Source organism: Chiloscyllium punctatum, chromosome 46, assembly GCF_047496795.1.
Source record: "Chiloscyllium punctatum isolate Juve2018m chromosome 46, sChiPun1.3, whole genome shotgun sequence".
NCBI lineage: Eukaryota > Metazoa > Chordata > Chondrichthyes > Orectolobiformes > Hemiscylliidae > Chiloscyllium > Chiloscyllium punctatum.
In genome coordinates this window covers 54532597-54548380 of record NC_092784.1, presented here as the reverse complement: position 1 = coordinate 54548380, position 15784 = coordinate 54532597, and the positions used below count along the sequence as shown (strand labels likewise).

The 15784-nt window shown below is 41.7% G+C and overlaps 1 protein-coding gene across 1 annotated transcript in view; it reads left to right on the top strand.

Annotated features, from left to right (window-relative positions):
* LOC140468068 (uncharacterized) overlaps window positions 1–15784 on the top strand; it is an 83936-nt gene that overhangs the window by 27252 nt on the left and 40900 nt on the right. The window contains exons 6-12 of the mRNA XM_072564254.1: window positions 1394–1587; window positions 1811–1859; window positions 3277–3458; window positions 4508–4662; window positions 6917–7194; window positions 11851–11958; window positions 14798–14992. Coding sequence (XP_072420355.1) covers window positions 1394–1587; window positions 1811–1859; window positions 3277–3458; window positions 4508–4662; window positions 6917–7194; window positions 11851–11958; window positions 14798–14992 — 1161 coding nt within the window. The remainder of the gene's footprint in view (window positions 1–1393; window positions 1588–1810; window positions 1860–3276; window positions 3459–4507; window positions 4663–6916; window positions 7195–11850; window positions 11959–14797; window positions 14993–15784) is intronic.

The following is a 15784-nucleotide window of genomic DNA, read 5'->3' as shown; positions in this document are numbered from 1 at the left end:
GAAATCCAAATCAAACGGATAAAGAAAACAGTGATTTGGTTTGGACAATGGTGAACCAAATGTGTTTTGCCCAACAGTCATTTCATGGTCATCGGTAGTCTCTCTTATTTCTAAATTTGTATTGAATTAAAATTCCACCATCTGTCATGGTGGGATTCAAAGCTAGGTTCCTGGAGATTACCTGGGTCTCTCGAATAATAGTCTAGTGATAATGCCACCAGGCTGTCACATCCTTCATATTTAGAGTCATAGAGATGTACAGTACAGAAACAGATTCTTCGGTCCAACACATCTATGCTGACCAGATATCCTAAATTAATATAGTCCCATTTGCAAGCATTTGGCTATATTCTCTCAACTGTTTCTATTCATACACCCATCCAGATGCCTACTAAATGTTGTTTTTTTTAATGTAGTAAGATGTCCCAAGGACATTGGCAGAAATGCGGTGACAGAAACTGACAATGAGTCAAAGATGGCCACATTTGGACAGGTCATTGTTTCTTACTTACTCATGGGGTGAGGCCAGTATTTCCTGACCATTCCTAATCGCTCTGGAGAAGGTGACTAAAAAGCTTGGTCAATAAGCAGGACTATGAGCTGGGGGAAGAGTGGTAGAAATCAAGGAGGAGGGATTTCCAGACCTTATGCCCACCTGCCAATGGGTGGGGTGATGGAAGTCAGAGACATGCAAGAGGCTAGAATGAGAAGAGATCTGGGAGATGTGTAAGGCTGGAGAAGGTTACACAGAAGTTGATACAGAAGGGAGGAGGGACTGGCACACAAGGTCATGGAGGGGCTCAGACACAAGGAAGGGAACTCTGATGGATCTTCATTTCAATCAACCTATTCACTGGAGCAAGGTGAGACTTGTACCTCGGCCTTCTGGCTCTGAGGTGTGCCGCAAGAGCCCCGGAACCTTGGGGAAAGATTGACAAGTCAACTTGGAGAGACTTTTGTTAAACATTTATATTCTTTCTCCTGGGAACATCCCAAGGGGTCTGCCAAAAAAGATCAGATGCAAAGATCAATAACTTTAAAAGGCAATAGGTTTTATTTTAAAACATCTGTTCATGGAATGCAGCTGTCATTGGTTAAGCCACCGTTTATTGCCTAGTTCTTATTGCTCCTTTAGTGAGACGTTTGTTAGGCCATTTCAGAGGGCAGTTCAGAGCCAACCGACATCTCATGCTATACGTTCAGGGAGGGTAGGCCACAGTGTAGTCACATCTCTGATCCATCTCTGGCTATCGTTACCTTAATGTTAAGCTTAGAATCATACCATATAGAATGTCATCTGGGTTTTAGGCCCATTTTGCAAACTATTAAGGTTGCTAAATATTTTAAAATGTAAACAAAGCTGTTTTTGATACTTTTGCTGTGTCATTCTTAGGTCCAGGTGCTGTGTGCACTCACAGGATCGAGCATATTTACAGGAACTTTCTATGACCTCCCCCCTTCTGTCGATATCCTCTTAATTTTTGTTGTCATTGGTCCAAGCTACCAGAAGGCCATATCCCTCTATGCAGAGTGCCTCCGGAATGATATCATCAGGATGATCCAAGAGCAGAAGCACGTTGTCTTCAGGTAACATCCCAGAAAAGGTAATAGGAGGGGTTTGGAGTTTGCGAGGGAGTGTAGGAGTTGATTATAAAGTCAAAAGGACATTTCCATGATCTGTATCATTCTGTCTTTCTTCTATCAAGTGGAGTCTATAGGGATACAGGAATTATAGAAAGTAGATGCTTTGAATAGACTTCTCCTTACAATGTATGCCCTAAACATAAGGCCTGGAATTCTTCTTTTTCAGGTTAATTGTTCCAATTGACAAAAATGGACAAAGTAGAGACTTCTCCAAAGTAAGTAACATATATGTCAGTTATGTAACAATTTGCCTGTAGAATCAGTGTCATTGGGTGGGTTATATTCGACTCTCAAATTGATTTGCAATCTGTGCCCTTGCAAGAGCTGGCTGGTGCTGACCAGAGAGCAGTCAAGTTCCCTATCCGGAATGGGAGAACTGAATTGCCATCTCATAGACTTGCAGTCAGTAACTTTGACATTACCTTCTCAAGATGACAACAGTGGCTCTGGTGAGGACACTCCCATCTCTGCTTTGAAAGTTGCGAGTCTCACTATAGACAACTGAGCATAAAATCCTGATTGACTCTGACAGTGCTGCTCTGAAGGAGTATTAGAGATGTAACCTGCAAGATGTTAAAGCAGGGTCCCATCTGCCATCTAAGGTAGGCATAAGAGATGCCAAGATCATTTCCCAGTGTCCTGGCCTGTATTTATCCTTGTTAATTAAAATCACTGAAAAAGAAGGAACATTATCACATTGCTGTTGTGGGTGTTTGCTGTGCACAGAATTCACTTTCTACACTGTTAAAGCAGCTTGGTTGGCTGTGAAGTGCTTTGGGGTGTCTGGATGAGTGGTGCTATATTGTTGCAAGTCTTTCCTTTTTTTCCCCTCGTTGATGGACTGGCAATAAATATTAGAGCTCTTGTGATGCAGCTGGTTGTGTCTTTGCCTCCATTCCGGAAGCACAAGGACTTATGAAGGTCATGGATAGGGTGAATAGCCAAGGTCTTTTTCCCAGGGTATGGGAGTCCAAAATCTAGAAGGCTTGGGTTTAAGGTGAGAGGGGAAATATTTAAAAGGGACCTAAGGGGCAACTTTTTCACGCAGAGGGTGGTGCCTGTATGGAATGAGCTTCCAGAAGAAGTAATACAATTGCAACATTTAAAAGGCATCTGGATGGGTATATGAATAGGAAGGGTTTAGAGGAATATGGGCCAAGTGCTGATAAATGGGACTAGATTGACTTCGAATATCTGATCAACATGGACAAGTTGGACCAAAGACTATGTTTGCATGCTGTATGACTCAATGATTGAGTCCCACTCCAGTTCTGGCCAATGGAGGTATGTCCATAATAAATAAGACTCCAAACAGACGGAGCATCAACCTGCAAATCTTTTCAACACACTATGGCAGCTGGTAAGAGCTGGAGAGTTTCCTGAGCCAGCGGTATTTGATGTGAAATGGCACCCCTTCAAGTTATAACAAAGGGCTTCAAGCTTGTGACTTGTTCCAGGAAAAATAAACTAAGGAAAGCAGAATTAAGCACATACTTTGTCTGCCTCTGTCTCCAGGTACAAGAAGTCTGCCAAGCCCAAGAAATGCTACCTTGCACTGCAACACCAATAGGGTAGCTTTGGCTCAGTTTGTTTCAGGGTTTACTCATTCCTTTGAACCATTTCTCTTTCCAGGATGAGTTACTGAACCACAATGAGACTTTCTACACCAGCGTCCTGGCTGCTGTCTCAGAAAAGCAGCTCATCCGACTCGAGTGTCTCTGGCAACTGAATGCCACTGGCGATGACTTTCACAGGGGCTTGAAACTCTACGGCCTGAGTGTGGTTCAGTCCTCTGAGGTGCTTGGAAATGAGAGGTACTGGGCAAGGCATGGGCTGCAGCAGAGGACTTAGGAGCAAACCACAGAGCTGTGACCAAGGAGATGGAAAGGTCAACTTAAAGAAATGGATGTGCTTTTGATTGGTCAATTAGTGGACTCTTAAAACTAAAGCTCAACCACCCCTTTCCACTGCAATTACCCTCATCTCCATATTTCTCCCCTTCGAAAGCCACAATAATGTTTACCTACATGATATGTTATACATGCTACAATATGGTTTAATTTGCCCCTGGATAGGGACCATTTTCTCTACAGCATTACACCTGCAATAAAAATCAATGTGTAGGTCAGCAGGCCATCGGTAATGACCCTATCTGATCACATTTGACCACAAGGAAAATCCTTGGTCAAATCTTCCACAACCCCAGGGTCGCTGACTCTCACTGTACTAGCCCTACTGATGAGATATTGACAATGCAGTTCACCACTATCCCCTCAAGGTCAGTTAGGATGGACAATAAATACTGACGTAACCAGCTTCCTCTGAATGAACAGAAAATAAAGCTACAGTACAAACTAAACCTCAGATTCACACAGCCCCTCGGTAAATGAGCTATAGGATTTTTTTCACATCCGTCTGAGACGGGAAAAGGTGCCTCTATTTGACATCTTATTCAAAAAACAGCATCTCTATCAAGTAAGCAGTCCCTCAGTCTCTGCTTTGGGACTGTCAACCTGGACTTTCAGCTTAATGTCCCTGGAGGTGGACACATGTTGACTTGGAAGGGAGGGTAACACCCAATGGGCTATGAATACCATGGGATGCATGAGACTCCTGCCTCTTTGCAGGAAAGACCTGGTCACCAATTGGAAAATGGCAACTCCAAATAGTGTCAACCCCAGGAAGATTAAATCTGCAAATCCCTCAACACAGTCGAGACAGCTTCATGCAAACCGAGCTGTGAAGTAAAATAAGTGAAAACCTATTGAATCAAAGGCAAATGGAAATTTATGCAATTGTATACAGTAATATCCTCCCCACCTAACAAAATACCACATTCTCATTCCTTTTCCACCTTCTACAGGAGTTTTGATTTCTCGGAGCAACCTCTCATCCACATGTACACCAGTGTCTTCCTCCAACGGACCCATGCTGAAGCCTATCATGGGTTATTTGTCCTGAGAGAACAGGCAACAGATAAAGACTTGCAACAACCACAGACTAAAGCTTCATATAAGAGTGAGTATTATGCAGGATGAAAACAGCTTTCTATCGTATAAATCTCCCCACACTCAGTGCTAAACCTAGCTCTCTGCCAATGCTATTTAATCTAATCCCTACTTCCCATACCATTGAATACTTTCAGATATCTGGAAGCTACTGTTGGCATTATTGGGATACAACAATCTTAATGTATCCAGATGACATTGAACTTGCATATTGGGTGGCTCAGGGGTTAGCACTGCTGCCGCACAGTGCCAGGGACCCTGGTTCAATTCCAGCCTCGGGTGACTGTCTGTGTGGAGTTTGCACATTCTCACTGTGTCTGTGTGAGTTTCCTCTGGGTGCTCCAGTATCCCCCCACAATCCAACGATGTGTGGGTTAGGTGAATTGGCCATGCTAAATTACTCAGTTGGGTGCATTAGTCAGAGGTAAATGTAGGGGAATGGGTCTGGGTAGGTTACTCTTGGGTTGGTGTGGACTTCTTTGAAAACGAATTAAGGTAGGATTTACACATTTGAAAGTAAGGCCTTGGGTAGTGTTGTAGAACAGAGAGACCTAGGGGTTCAGGTATGTAATTCTTTGTAGTTTGCATCAAATATAGACAGGGTAGTTAAGAAGGCATTTAGCATGCATGCCTTCATTGCTCAGACCTTTGAGTATAGAAGTTGGGAAGTCATGTTGAGGTTGTGCATGACCATAGTGAGGTCTCTTCTGGAGTACTGTGTCCAGTCCTGGTCTCCCTGTTATGGGAAAGATATTATGAAATTGGAGAGGGTTCAGAAAACATTTACCGGGATGTTTCCAGGAATGGAGGGTTTGAGTTATAAGGAGAGCCTGGATAGGCTGGGGCCTTTTTTTACTGGAGCTTAGGAGTTTAAGGGGTGACCTTATAAAGGTTTATACAGTCATAAGGGGTATAAATAAGGTGGATGACAGGTGTCTTTTCCCAACAGTAAGGTATTTCAAATCAGGGGGCATATTTTTAAGGCGAGAGGAGAAAGATTTTAAAAAAGACATGAAGGGCTTTTTTTTAAACATAGAGAGCGGTTCGTGTGTGGAATGAATTTCCAGAGGAAGTGGATGTGGGTACAGTTACAATGTTCAAAATATGTTTGGATAAGTACATGAATAGGAAATATTTGGAGGAATATGGGCCAAGCGCAGGCAGGTGGGACTAGTTTATTTTGGGATTATGATCAGCATGGACTGGTTGGACCGAAGGGTTTCTGTGCTGGATGGCTCTATGACCTTAATAGAAGTCATGTGCATGAGAAATCGAAGCCATCCTTCAAGCCTGCTCCACCATTTATTAAGATCTACCTCAACTCTACTTGCTTGCTTGCACAATTCACAGTTTCCTAAATCTTTTATTCTAGTGACTGAACAGCTACAGTTATCTGTGGTAGAGAACTCCAAGTCTGACAAAAGAAATTTCTATTCATTGTGGAGAGTTCTGAATCTTTTGAATTCTTAACCCCAGAGGGTTTCATTAACATTTGTGAACAGGGAGATTTGGACACCCTTTTACAGGAAATGCAGAAAATTCACAGGAAATGTATAAGAAGAAGTTAGGAAAACAAATAGTACATTCACTTTTATTCAGTTAGAATTCAACAGTAAGGAAGTCTTGCTGCAATTGTACAGCAAGACTACACCTGGAACATTGTACTAAGGAAGGACATACTTGCTTTGGGGGCAAGGCAACAACATTTCACAGGATTGATTCCTGGGATGCAAGGGTGTTCTATCATTGAGTAGAGTGGTTCTATATTTTCTCATTGCCTTATAAGGAGGAGTGATCTAATTGAAATGGATGCAATCCTTATTGGCTGAAAGGGTTGTTTCCCTTCCAGGAGAACCTAGAATTGGGGTCATAGTTTCAGAATAAGCATTTTATTTCGGGGGATTATGCATCTTTGGAATTCTCTATCCCAGAAAGATGTGGATGCACAGGATAATGTTAAAATGAATCAAGACTGAGATCAATAGATTTTTTTTTAGACAATAACAGATATCTAGGGATATATGGAAAGGGTAGAGGGTTAAGGAGATGATCCACTGTGAATGGTGCGGCAAATTCCTATTATTTCTTACGCTGGGGATCATTCTTATTCTTTGCTTTTGTACTTTGTCAACTATTTCATGTTATAGTTGAAAATCTGACTAGGGCTGTGTGGTCATTCAATCCAACCCTGGGGAAACCAAGCACATTGGCTGAAACAGTGGTGTCAGTATCCACTTTGTTTGTTGTGTTTTGTGCACTAACAGCTCCAGGTGATGAACGGGCAAAGCCTGCCCTGAATCGCATTTCAACCCCTTCCAAGGTGCCACTTCATGGCTTTCAGTACATACACGAATCAGACTCCAGCAGCATCCTGGAACCTATCAGAAAGAGTATGATGCAGAGAATTGCCTCCACTCCTATGATCACAGGAGCCTTCGACATTGCTCACCTCTCCATACTGATCATTCTCATGGAATTGGGGAATGTTGGAAATCAGGAACATGGACCTCAGATGACAGACAAGGATCAAGGTCTGCAGGAGGTAAGATGTAGACTGTGACTCTTCCATGTATTTATAAATAATTTTTTAAAACTTTATATAATACTCTTCCTGGTCTCAGAACATACCAAAGATATTTCATTTAAAAATTAAGTACTTTTTGAATTGTAGAAATTGTTTTAAACGAAGAACATGGACAGCCAATTTTGCACATACAAAGGCAGCAGATCATTTTTTTAGGTGATGTTTGGCCACATAGATATGAGTGGAATAGATAGAGTCAATAGCCAGAGACTTTTCCCCAGGGCAGGATTGACTGGCATGAGGGGTCATAGTTGTAAGATATTAGGAGAAAGGTATAGAGGAGACGTCAGAGGTAGGTTCTTTACGCAGAGAGTTGTGAATGCATGGAATGCATTACCAGCGGTGGTGGTGGAAGCAAAGGCTTTAGGAACGTTTAAGCGACTGTTGGACATGTACATGGATGGCAGTGAGTTGAGGGGTGCGTAGGTTAAGTTATTATATTTTACATTAGGATTAAACCTCGGCACAACATCGTGGGCCAAAGGGCCTGTTCTGTGCTGTACTTTTCTATGTTCTGTGTTCTACCACAGGTGACAATGCCCTTTACTTCTTGCAGTACCATGAGATCTTTCGCAAATTAAGAATGATTTCTAAAATGGTCACATTCGCTTGACAGTGAACTGGAGAGGTGTGAGGTTGGCTGCTGCAAAAGATGCAAACCTTTGTGTTATCGTAGCCAGGGTCACTTTGGAAGGGAAGAGTCAGGTTCTTTCTATGTTACCTCTGATATGAGTCATAGAGTCATACAGCACAGAAACAGACCCTTCGGTCCAACTCATCTCTGCCAAGCAAGTTTCCCAAACTAAACTAGTCCCACTTGTCTGTACTCGGCCCACATTCCTCTTAAACCTTTCCTTTTCATGTACCTATCCAAATATCTTCTAAATGTTGTAACTGTATCTGCATCCACCACTTGCCCTGGTAGTTCATTCCGCATATGAAGTCTCAACCAGAATGGATAGACTTTTGGATTTCAAAAAATCATTCAACAAGCTACCTCACAGAAGGTTAATTCATGAGATAAGAGCCCATGATATTGGAGATAGTATATTGGCATGGATAGAGAATTGGCGCATAGGCAGGAAACAGCAAGAGGTGCTAAGGAGTTCTGTTTCAGCTTGGTGACCTATGACTGGTGGGATTCCACGTGGATCAGTGTTGGGATCACAACTGTATACAATATATATATATAATGACTTGGAGGAAGGAAGTGAATGTCCTCCAGCCAGTTTTGCAGATGACACAAAAATATGTGGAAAGCCGAATTATGAGACAGATGCAAACAGTTTATAGAGAGATATTGACAGGTTAAATGAGTGGGCAAGAAGTTGGAAAATGGAATATAAAGTGGGAAAATACTAAGTTGCTCATTTTGGAAGGGAGGACATAAAAAAAATGTTTTTTAAAAGGAGAAAAACTGCAGAAAGCTGCAATGCAAGGGACTTGAGGGTATTTGTACATGAAACGCAGAAAGGTAGTACATAGGTGCAGTCGGTCATCAGGAAGGTTAATGGAGTATTGGCCCTTATTTCAAGGGGGTTGCATGATAAGAGGAGGGAATTCTTACTGCAACAGTAAAAGATGCTGGAGAGACCACATCTGGAGCACTGTGAGCAGTTTTGTTCCCATTATTTGAGAAAAGACATCATTTCATTCAAGGCAGTTCAGGGAAAGTTCAATGGGCTGACCCCTAGTATAGAAAGATTGTCTTATGAGCAAAGGCTAAATGGTTTGGGACTCTACTCACTGGAGTTTAGAAGAATGAGAGGTAATCTCACTGAAACATATCAGATTCGTAAGAAGCTTAACAGGGTAAGTGCTGAGACAATATTTCCCTCATGGGAGAGTCTAGCACCAGACGGCATTGTCTCAGGATAAAAAGGTGCCAATTTAAGATTGAGATAAGAAGTGATTTCTTCTCAGAGGGTTGAAGGTCTTAGGAACTCCTTGCCACAGAGAGCTGTGGGAGCAGAGCCTCTGTGTATATTTGAGGCTGAGATAGACTCTCGAACGGTAGGGGAACCAAGGACTATGGAGAAAATGCAGAGAATGAATGTGAGGAACTTTGGGTCGGTTGAATTGCGGACAATCATGTCCTACTGTAGAGTCAAGATTAGAGTGGTGCTGAGGAGCAGGAAACTCAACGTTTCAGGCAAAAGCCCTTCATCCTGCTCCTCGTATGCTGCCTGATCTGCTGTGCTTTTCCAGCACCACTCTAATCTTGACTCTAATCTTCAGCATCTGCAGTACCCACTTCTGCCATGTCCAACTGTAGCCTAATCAATATTTTATATAGCTGTAACAAGTCTTTCTTGCCCTAATGTTCTATGCCCTGACTAACAAAAGCATCCTGTATGCCTTCTTTACCACTGTGTCTACTTGTATTGACACCTCGGGGATCTTTGTTCCTCAGTACTCCCTAGGGGCTTACCATTCATTGCACATGTCCTTCCATTATTAGACCTCCCAAAATGCATCACCTCACACTTTTCAGGATTGAATTCCATCTGCCTCTGCTCTGCCCAATTTATTAGCTGATCAATATCAGACTGTAGCCTGAGACCACCCTCTTCACTATTAACAACATTACTAATTTTTGTGTCATTCTCAGACTTACTAATTGTACATCCTACAGTCACATCAAAGTCGTTAATATGCATGAACAGCAAGGGTCCCAGCATCGATCCCTGTGATACACTGCTGGTCACAGACTTTCAATCACAAAAAATAGCACTCCACCATCACCCTTTGCCTCCTATTTGTAAGGCAGTTTTGGATCCAATTTGCCAACCTTCCTTGGATCCCATGTGTTCATTACTTTTTGGACCAGGCTTCCATGTAGGACCTTGTCAAAAGATTTACTGATGTGCATATAAACCACATCAACTGCACTATCATCCTCAATATACTTAGTCACCTTTCAAAAAAAAACTCAGTTGAATTACTCAGTCAGAATCTCCACCCAAAAATCCGTGCTGACTATCCCTGATCAATTCCTATCTTTCCAAGTATTAATTACCTGTCATGGGAATGTTTGATGGGGACAGTGTAGAGAAAGCAATACTCTATGAGAAAGCGAGGACTGCAGATGCTGGAGATCAGGGTCGATCCAGCGCCACACTTTTTAGAAGCATTACTCTATATCTAACACAGTGTTGTACATGTCCTGGGAGTTTTTGATAGGTACAGTGTCGAAGGAGCTTTACTTTTAGTTTAAACGAGTGAGGGGACTTTTACTCTGTATTTCACCCCTTGGTGACCCTATCCTGGAAGTATTTGATAAGCACAGTATCAAGGAGACTTTACTCTCAGTTCAAAAGCCCAGAGAGAGCTTGATTCTGCATCTAACCAATGTTGTTCCTGTCTAGGTAGTATCTAATGGAGAGCTTATGCTCGAAATGTAGACACCCTGCTCCTTGGATGCTGCCTGACTGACTGTGCTTTTCCAGCACCACACTTTTTGACTCTGATAGTGACAGTGTTGAGGACATATACTTTCTGTTTAAAAGAATAGAAAAGCTTTCACTTTATTTTCAAAGAAGTAAAGGAAGTCTTACTTTCAGTTCAAAGGAGAGGAAGCTTTGTTTTGTATCTGTCAGCAAGTTGTACCTGCCCTGTGAGTATATGATAGCAACAGTGCAGTGAGAGTTTTACTTACAATTTAAACAAGTAGAGGGAGTTTTATTTTCGGGTTAAAAGAGTAGAGAAAGGGAGTTTTATTTTCGGGTTAAAAGAGTAGAGAGAGTTTTACGTTCAGTTTAGAAGAGTAGAAGGAGATTTAGAGTCAGAGAGATGTACAGCATTGAAACAGACCCTTCGGTCCAACCCGTCCATGCCAACCAGATGTCCCAACCCAATGTAGTCCCATCTGCCAGCACCCGACCCATATCCCTCCAAACCCTTCCTATTCATATACCCATCCAAATGCCTCTTAAATGTTGCAATTGTACCAGCCTCCACCACTTCCTCTGGCAGCTCATTCCATACATATACCACCCTCTGTGTGAAAAAGTTGCCCCGTAGGTCTCTTTTATATCTTTCCCCTCTCACCCTAAACCTATGCCCTCTAGTTCTGGACTTCCTGACCCCATAGTAAAGACTTTGCCTATTTACCCTATCCATGCCCCTCGTGGTTTTGTAAACCTCTATAAGGTCACCCCTCAGCCTCCGACATTCCAGGGAAAACAGCCCCAGCCTGTTCAGTCTCTCCCTATAGCTCAAATCCTCCAACCCTGGCAACATCCTTGTAAATCTTTTCTGATCCGACTCTATGCTATTCCTGGGAGTCCTCTATGGCATAGTGTGGAGGGACCATTAATTCAAGTTCAAAAGAGAAGATGGAGCTCTACTTTCAGCTTCAAAGAGTAGAGGGAGCTTTGATTTCAGTTTAAGGGAATAGAGGGAGCTTTACTCTGTATGTAACCCTGTGCTTTATTTGCTCTGGGAGTATGATAGGGTCATATACTGTCTGGGCTAATTAACTTTTTAAGTTCCTCCAACATCCACCCCCTCCAAAAGAAATAGCAAAAAAAGAAGCCTTGCATTTTTACTGGAAAGAGTTATACACCAGATTGAACCAGTTAATGAGGATATCACCTTTCCTATATTCTCCAGGCATTGATACAGCTTGACAGGTTCTTACATGGTTCAGCCTCTCAGATGTGGACCATCCTGAACCTAATCCAGACCATCTGCATTCTACTGGAATCAGACAATGTGGAGGTAAAGGCACGTTAAATATTCCTTTAACAGAACTTTAGGAAACATAACAAAAATTGTACACTGATGGAATTGGTGTAATGCAATTGGTTTTGGCTCCTCCTCAGACTTCTCCCCTCTTTAAAGCATTGGTTGTTGCTTTGTTGCAGTTGCTGAATGCCTTACAACTCCCTGCCTGCGCTTCAGAGAATGCAAACATATGAATTAGGAACAGAAACATACTAACTCACCCTTCGGTCCTACTTCAGCATTCAAGAAGACTATGGCTGTTCTAATTGCAGCCTCAACTCCACTTTCTCACAAGTCCTTGATATCCATTGACTAAATTATTAGTCAATACTTTATTTTTTATAATGACTATGATGGGGGGGGGGGGGGAGGTGGAGGGCGGATGTTATAGTAATCAAGCCCCACTATTGCACTATTGGTGTCAATGGTTTGATTCCATCTCTAAAATGGCCAATTGATTCCAGCTTGCACTGCTATCCAGAATAAAAGAGACTTTTACCAGGCTTCTTTTACTCATTCAAAAATAATCTGTTTATTTTGAAATAAAATTAATTTCCATGCTATCTCCACCTCTTTCCTTCTCACCCCTTCCTTAAGAAGCTTTTTAAAAACTTACCTCTTTGACTAAGCGTTTGGTCCTAATCATCTGTCCTAGTATCTCTTCAAGGAGTTCAGTGTTGATGTTTCTCTGGCATTGCTCCTGAGAATCACCTTGGTATGTTTTATTGTGTTAAGGACATTATATATGTGCATGTGGTCAGTGTTCAGAGAACAGAAAACAGAATTAATTTCATGCCAGGCCAAGCTACTTTCTCATTATGCTAAGACTGGATAACATCTAAACCATAATCAGTAAATAGAACCTTATTCTCTTTTAATCCCAAAACAGACACACTGCCATGATTCAAAAGACAACATAAACTCTACAGAGATGGTATTTTACAAAGGAAAAAAGATAAGCACCCATGTCGGCCAGTGGTCTGAAAACAAAGGATAGAATTTGAGACGCTATAACAGTGCACCGGGTTTCTTGCAGACAAAGTCGAATTGCTGACAGCTGTAGACCAATGGGAGATCTTTAAAACAAGGTTTCAGTTTAAATGCAAAGCAAGCTAGATCAAAGTCTTTTGGATTGTAGTTACATTTCAGCTTTTCAGAGTTTATTAAGTAGTCAAGCTACTGAGGTTTGGAAACTTTATCAGGTTCCCAAATACTTCAACCAAGAAAGGGAGAGAGATAGTCTTGCAGCAGTACTGCTGCTTTAGAAGTTTATTTTCCCTCTTCTGCTAAAACCCTCCAGGTTCATAAACCAAAAACCAAGTTCAGAAAGGTTACTAGGCAACCATTAGCACAACACCCTCCCTCCCCCTTTCAAAGCCAGGTTTTCCAGCAATTAATGCTTATTACCCCCATATCTTATTTCCCCAAAACCTTTATTTGGCTTTTTCTGCAAAGTCTCTTGACTCCCTGTAGTCAGCAACTCGTTCCTGATGAAGGGCTTTTGCCCGAAATGTCAATTTTCCTGCTCCTCAGATGCTGCCTGACCTGATGTGCTTTTCCAGCACCACACTCTGGACTCTAATCTCCAGCATCTGCTGTCCTCACTTTCACCTAGGTGAATCACAGCCCACATTTCCAAGAGATTAATTGGTTTCCATTAAAACCTTGGTTAACGCACCTTTTTAATCAATAAAGTATCCAAATAGTTCAATATCTTAAAGTTTTCACCATTATCCATAAAACAGCTATGTCTTCCTAACATTACAGCCTTAAAAATATTCAGTGATCCATCCTCCACCACACTCTAAGGAAAAGGGTTCCGCAAACTCAGGACCCTCCAAGAGAAAAATATTTTCTTCATTTCCATCTTGAATAGGAGACCCTATATTTTAAAATTCTGTCTCTTAGTTCTGGTCTCCCCCACAAGGAGAAACATCCTTTCAGTATCCATAAGAGTGTGTTTACTATTTCACTCATATTTCCATTTGGAACTTTGACATTGGGTGTTGCCAAGTACAAGGGAACATCAAGCGTCAATTATGGCTAATTTTTACCAGAAATCCACCCACAGTTCTGCAGAACTGTGCTGCAGCCAATGCCTCAGAAATCAGGGAGAAAATTAGAACAAGGAAAAAATGAATTAACTCATTAAATCCTTAAGTATCAGTTGAAAAGGTGACTTAGGCTGAATATTCTAAAAACAGAGTGTAGAATTCTCCTGGCTGGCTTCCAACCATGGATTTCAATAGAGTTGGTCTGATCTGAATTCTGCAAACTGTTTCCTAACTCACACCAAATCTTTTTCACTCGTTATTCCAGCAATCACTGAACAAGCATTTTGATTTAAAAATTCTTGCCCTTGTTTTCAAACGCCTCCATTATACAGTCCCTCCCTACCTCCTCTAGCCCTCCATGATGTCTGTATTCCTCCAGTTCTCAGGCATTTCCAATTTTCATCATTTTAACATTTGCAGCCATGCCTTCAGAAACTTGGTCCTTAAGCTTTGGAATTCCCTCCCTAAACCTCTCCTTCTCTGTCCCACTCACTCCTTCTTTAAGAGGCTTTCATAAACCTATCTCATTGACCAAACACAGGATCACCTGTTCTAATATCTTTTTATGTGGGTCAGTGTTGATGTTTCTCTAGCATTGCTCCTGTGAATACCTTGGGATGTTTTATTGTGTTAAGGACATTATACATGCGCAAATGGTCTGTGTTGAGAGACAGAAAACACAATTAATTTCATGGCAGACAAAACTGCCTTATCGTAGCTTGGTACTGCTTTAAGTATCTTTTCCAACAGTGTGTAATCCACCCTTTGCACTGTTCCAGGTCAAACGTGGGAAGATCTACTCAAGCTTGGCAGGGAAAATTAGAAAACTGCTCTTGGACTTTCTGAGATTTGATTACAGAAGTGTCTCGTCCAATTTCAAAATTCTCAGTAAAGCTTTGAAGAAGGGATTGGAGTCAGCTTTGGACAGTTTATCTGAAACACCCCACAGCAAACTGCTGGACAACTTCAAAATGGTAGGCAGTGCTAAACAATCCTTGTCTATGACGGCAGTTCAACTCAGGCCACAGGACATCAACCGCTTGTCATTACCATAGGCCCCATTTAAATAATATTAAACACGGAGGCTTCTATATGCAATTTCATCGCTCTCTGATTTAAAATATTCACTGACTTCAGGCGTAGGCATGTCTTCAAGCATCTTTAATCAGGTGCTCATATGTGAGCAATGATGGGAGTTTTTATTTGCTGTGAGGGTATTACTGTTCACCATGAGAAGCAAAAAAACAGACATCTCTGTTATATGTTTAGTGGGGAGAATATAGGGACTTCCTGAAAGTTACAGCCGGCAAGGAGAGGCAGTGGTGTATTGATAATATCACTGGGCTGGTAGTTAAGTTAATGTTCACGATCACACCATGGCAGATGGTGACATTTGAATTTAACAATAAAAAAAAGCTAACACAATGGTTATAATATATACACGATCAATTGTCATTTAAGAAAATATCTGGTTCACAAATGTCCTTTAGGGAGGGCAATCTGCAGTATTTACCTGGTCTGGCCTACAGCAATGTGGCTGACTCTTAAATGCCCTCTGGACAATTAGGGATAGGTAATAAATACTGGCCCAGCCTCTCAACCTGTAATGGAAACTACATAAAATCTTACATTCTTGTAATTTGGTTCACATCAATCCAGTCTTCCTTTCTCTAATCAATCTTGTAAAGTGGGACAGCACGAGAGACTGTTAAGCCCATCATGCCTCTGTCAGGCACTTCAGGTCCACTTTAAAATAAGAGTCCATA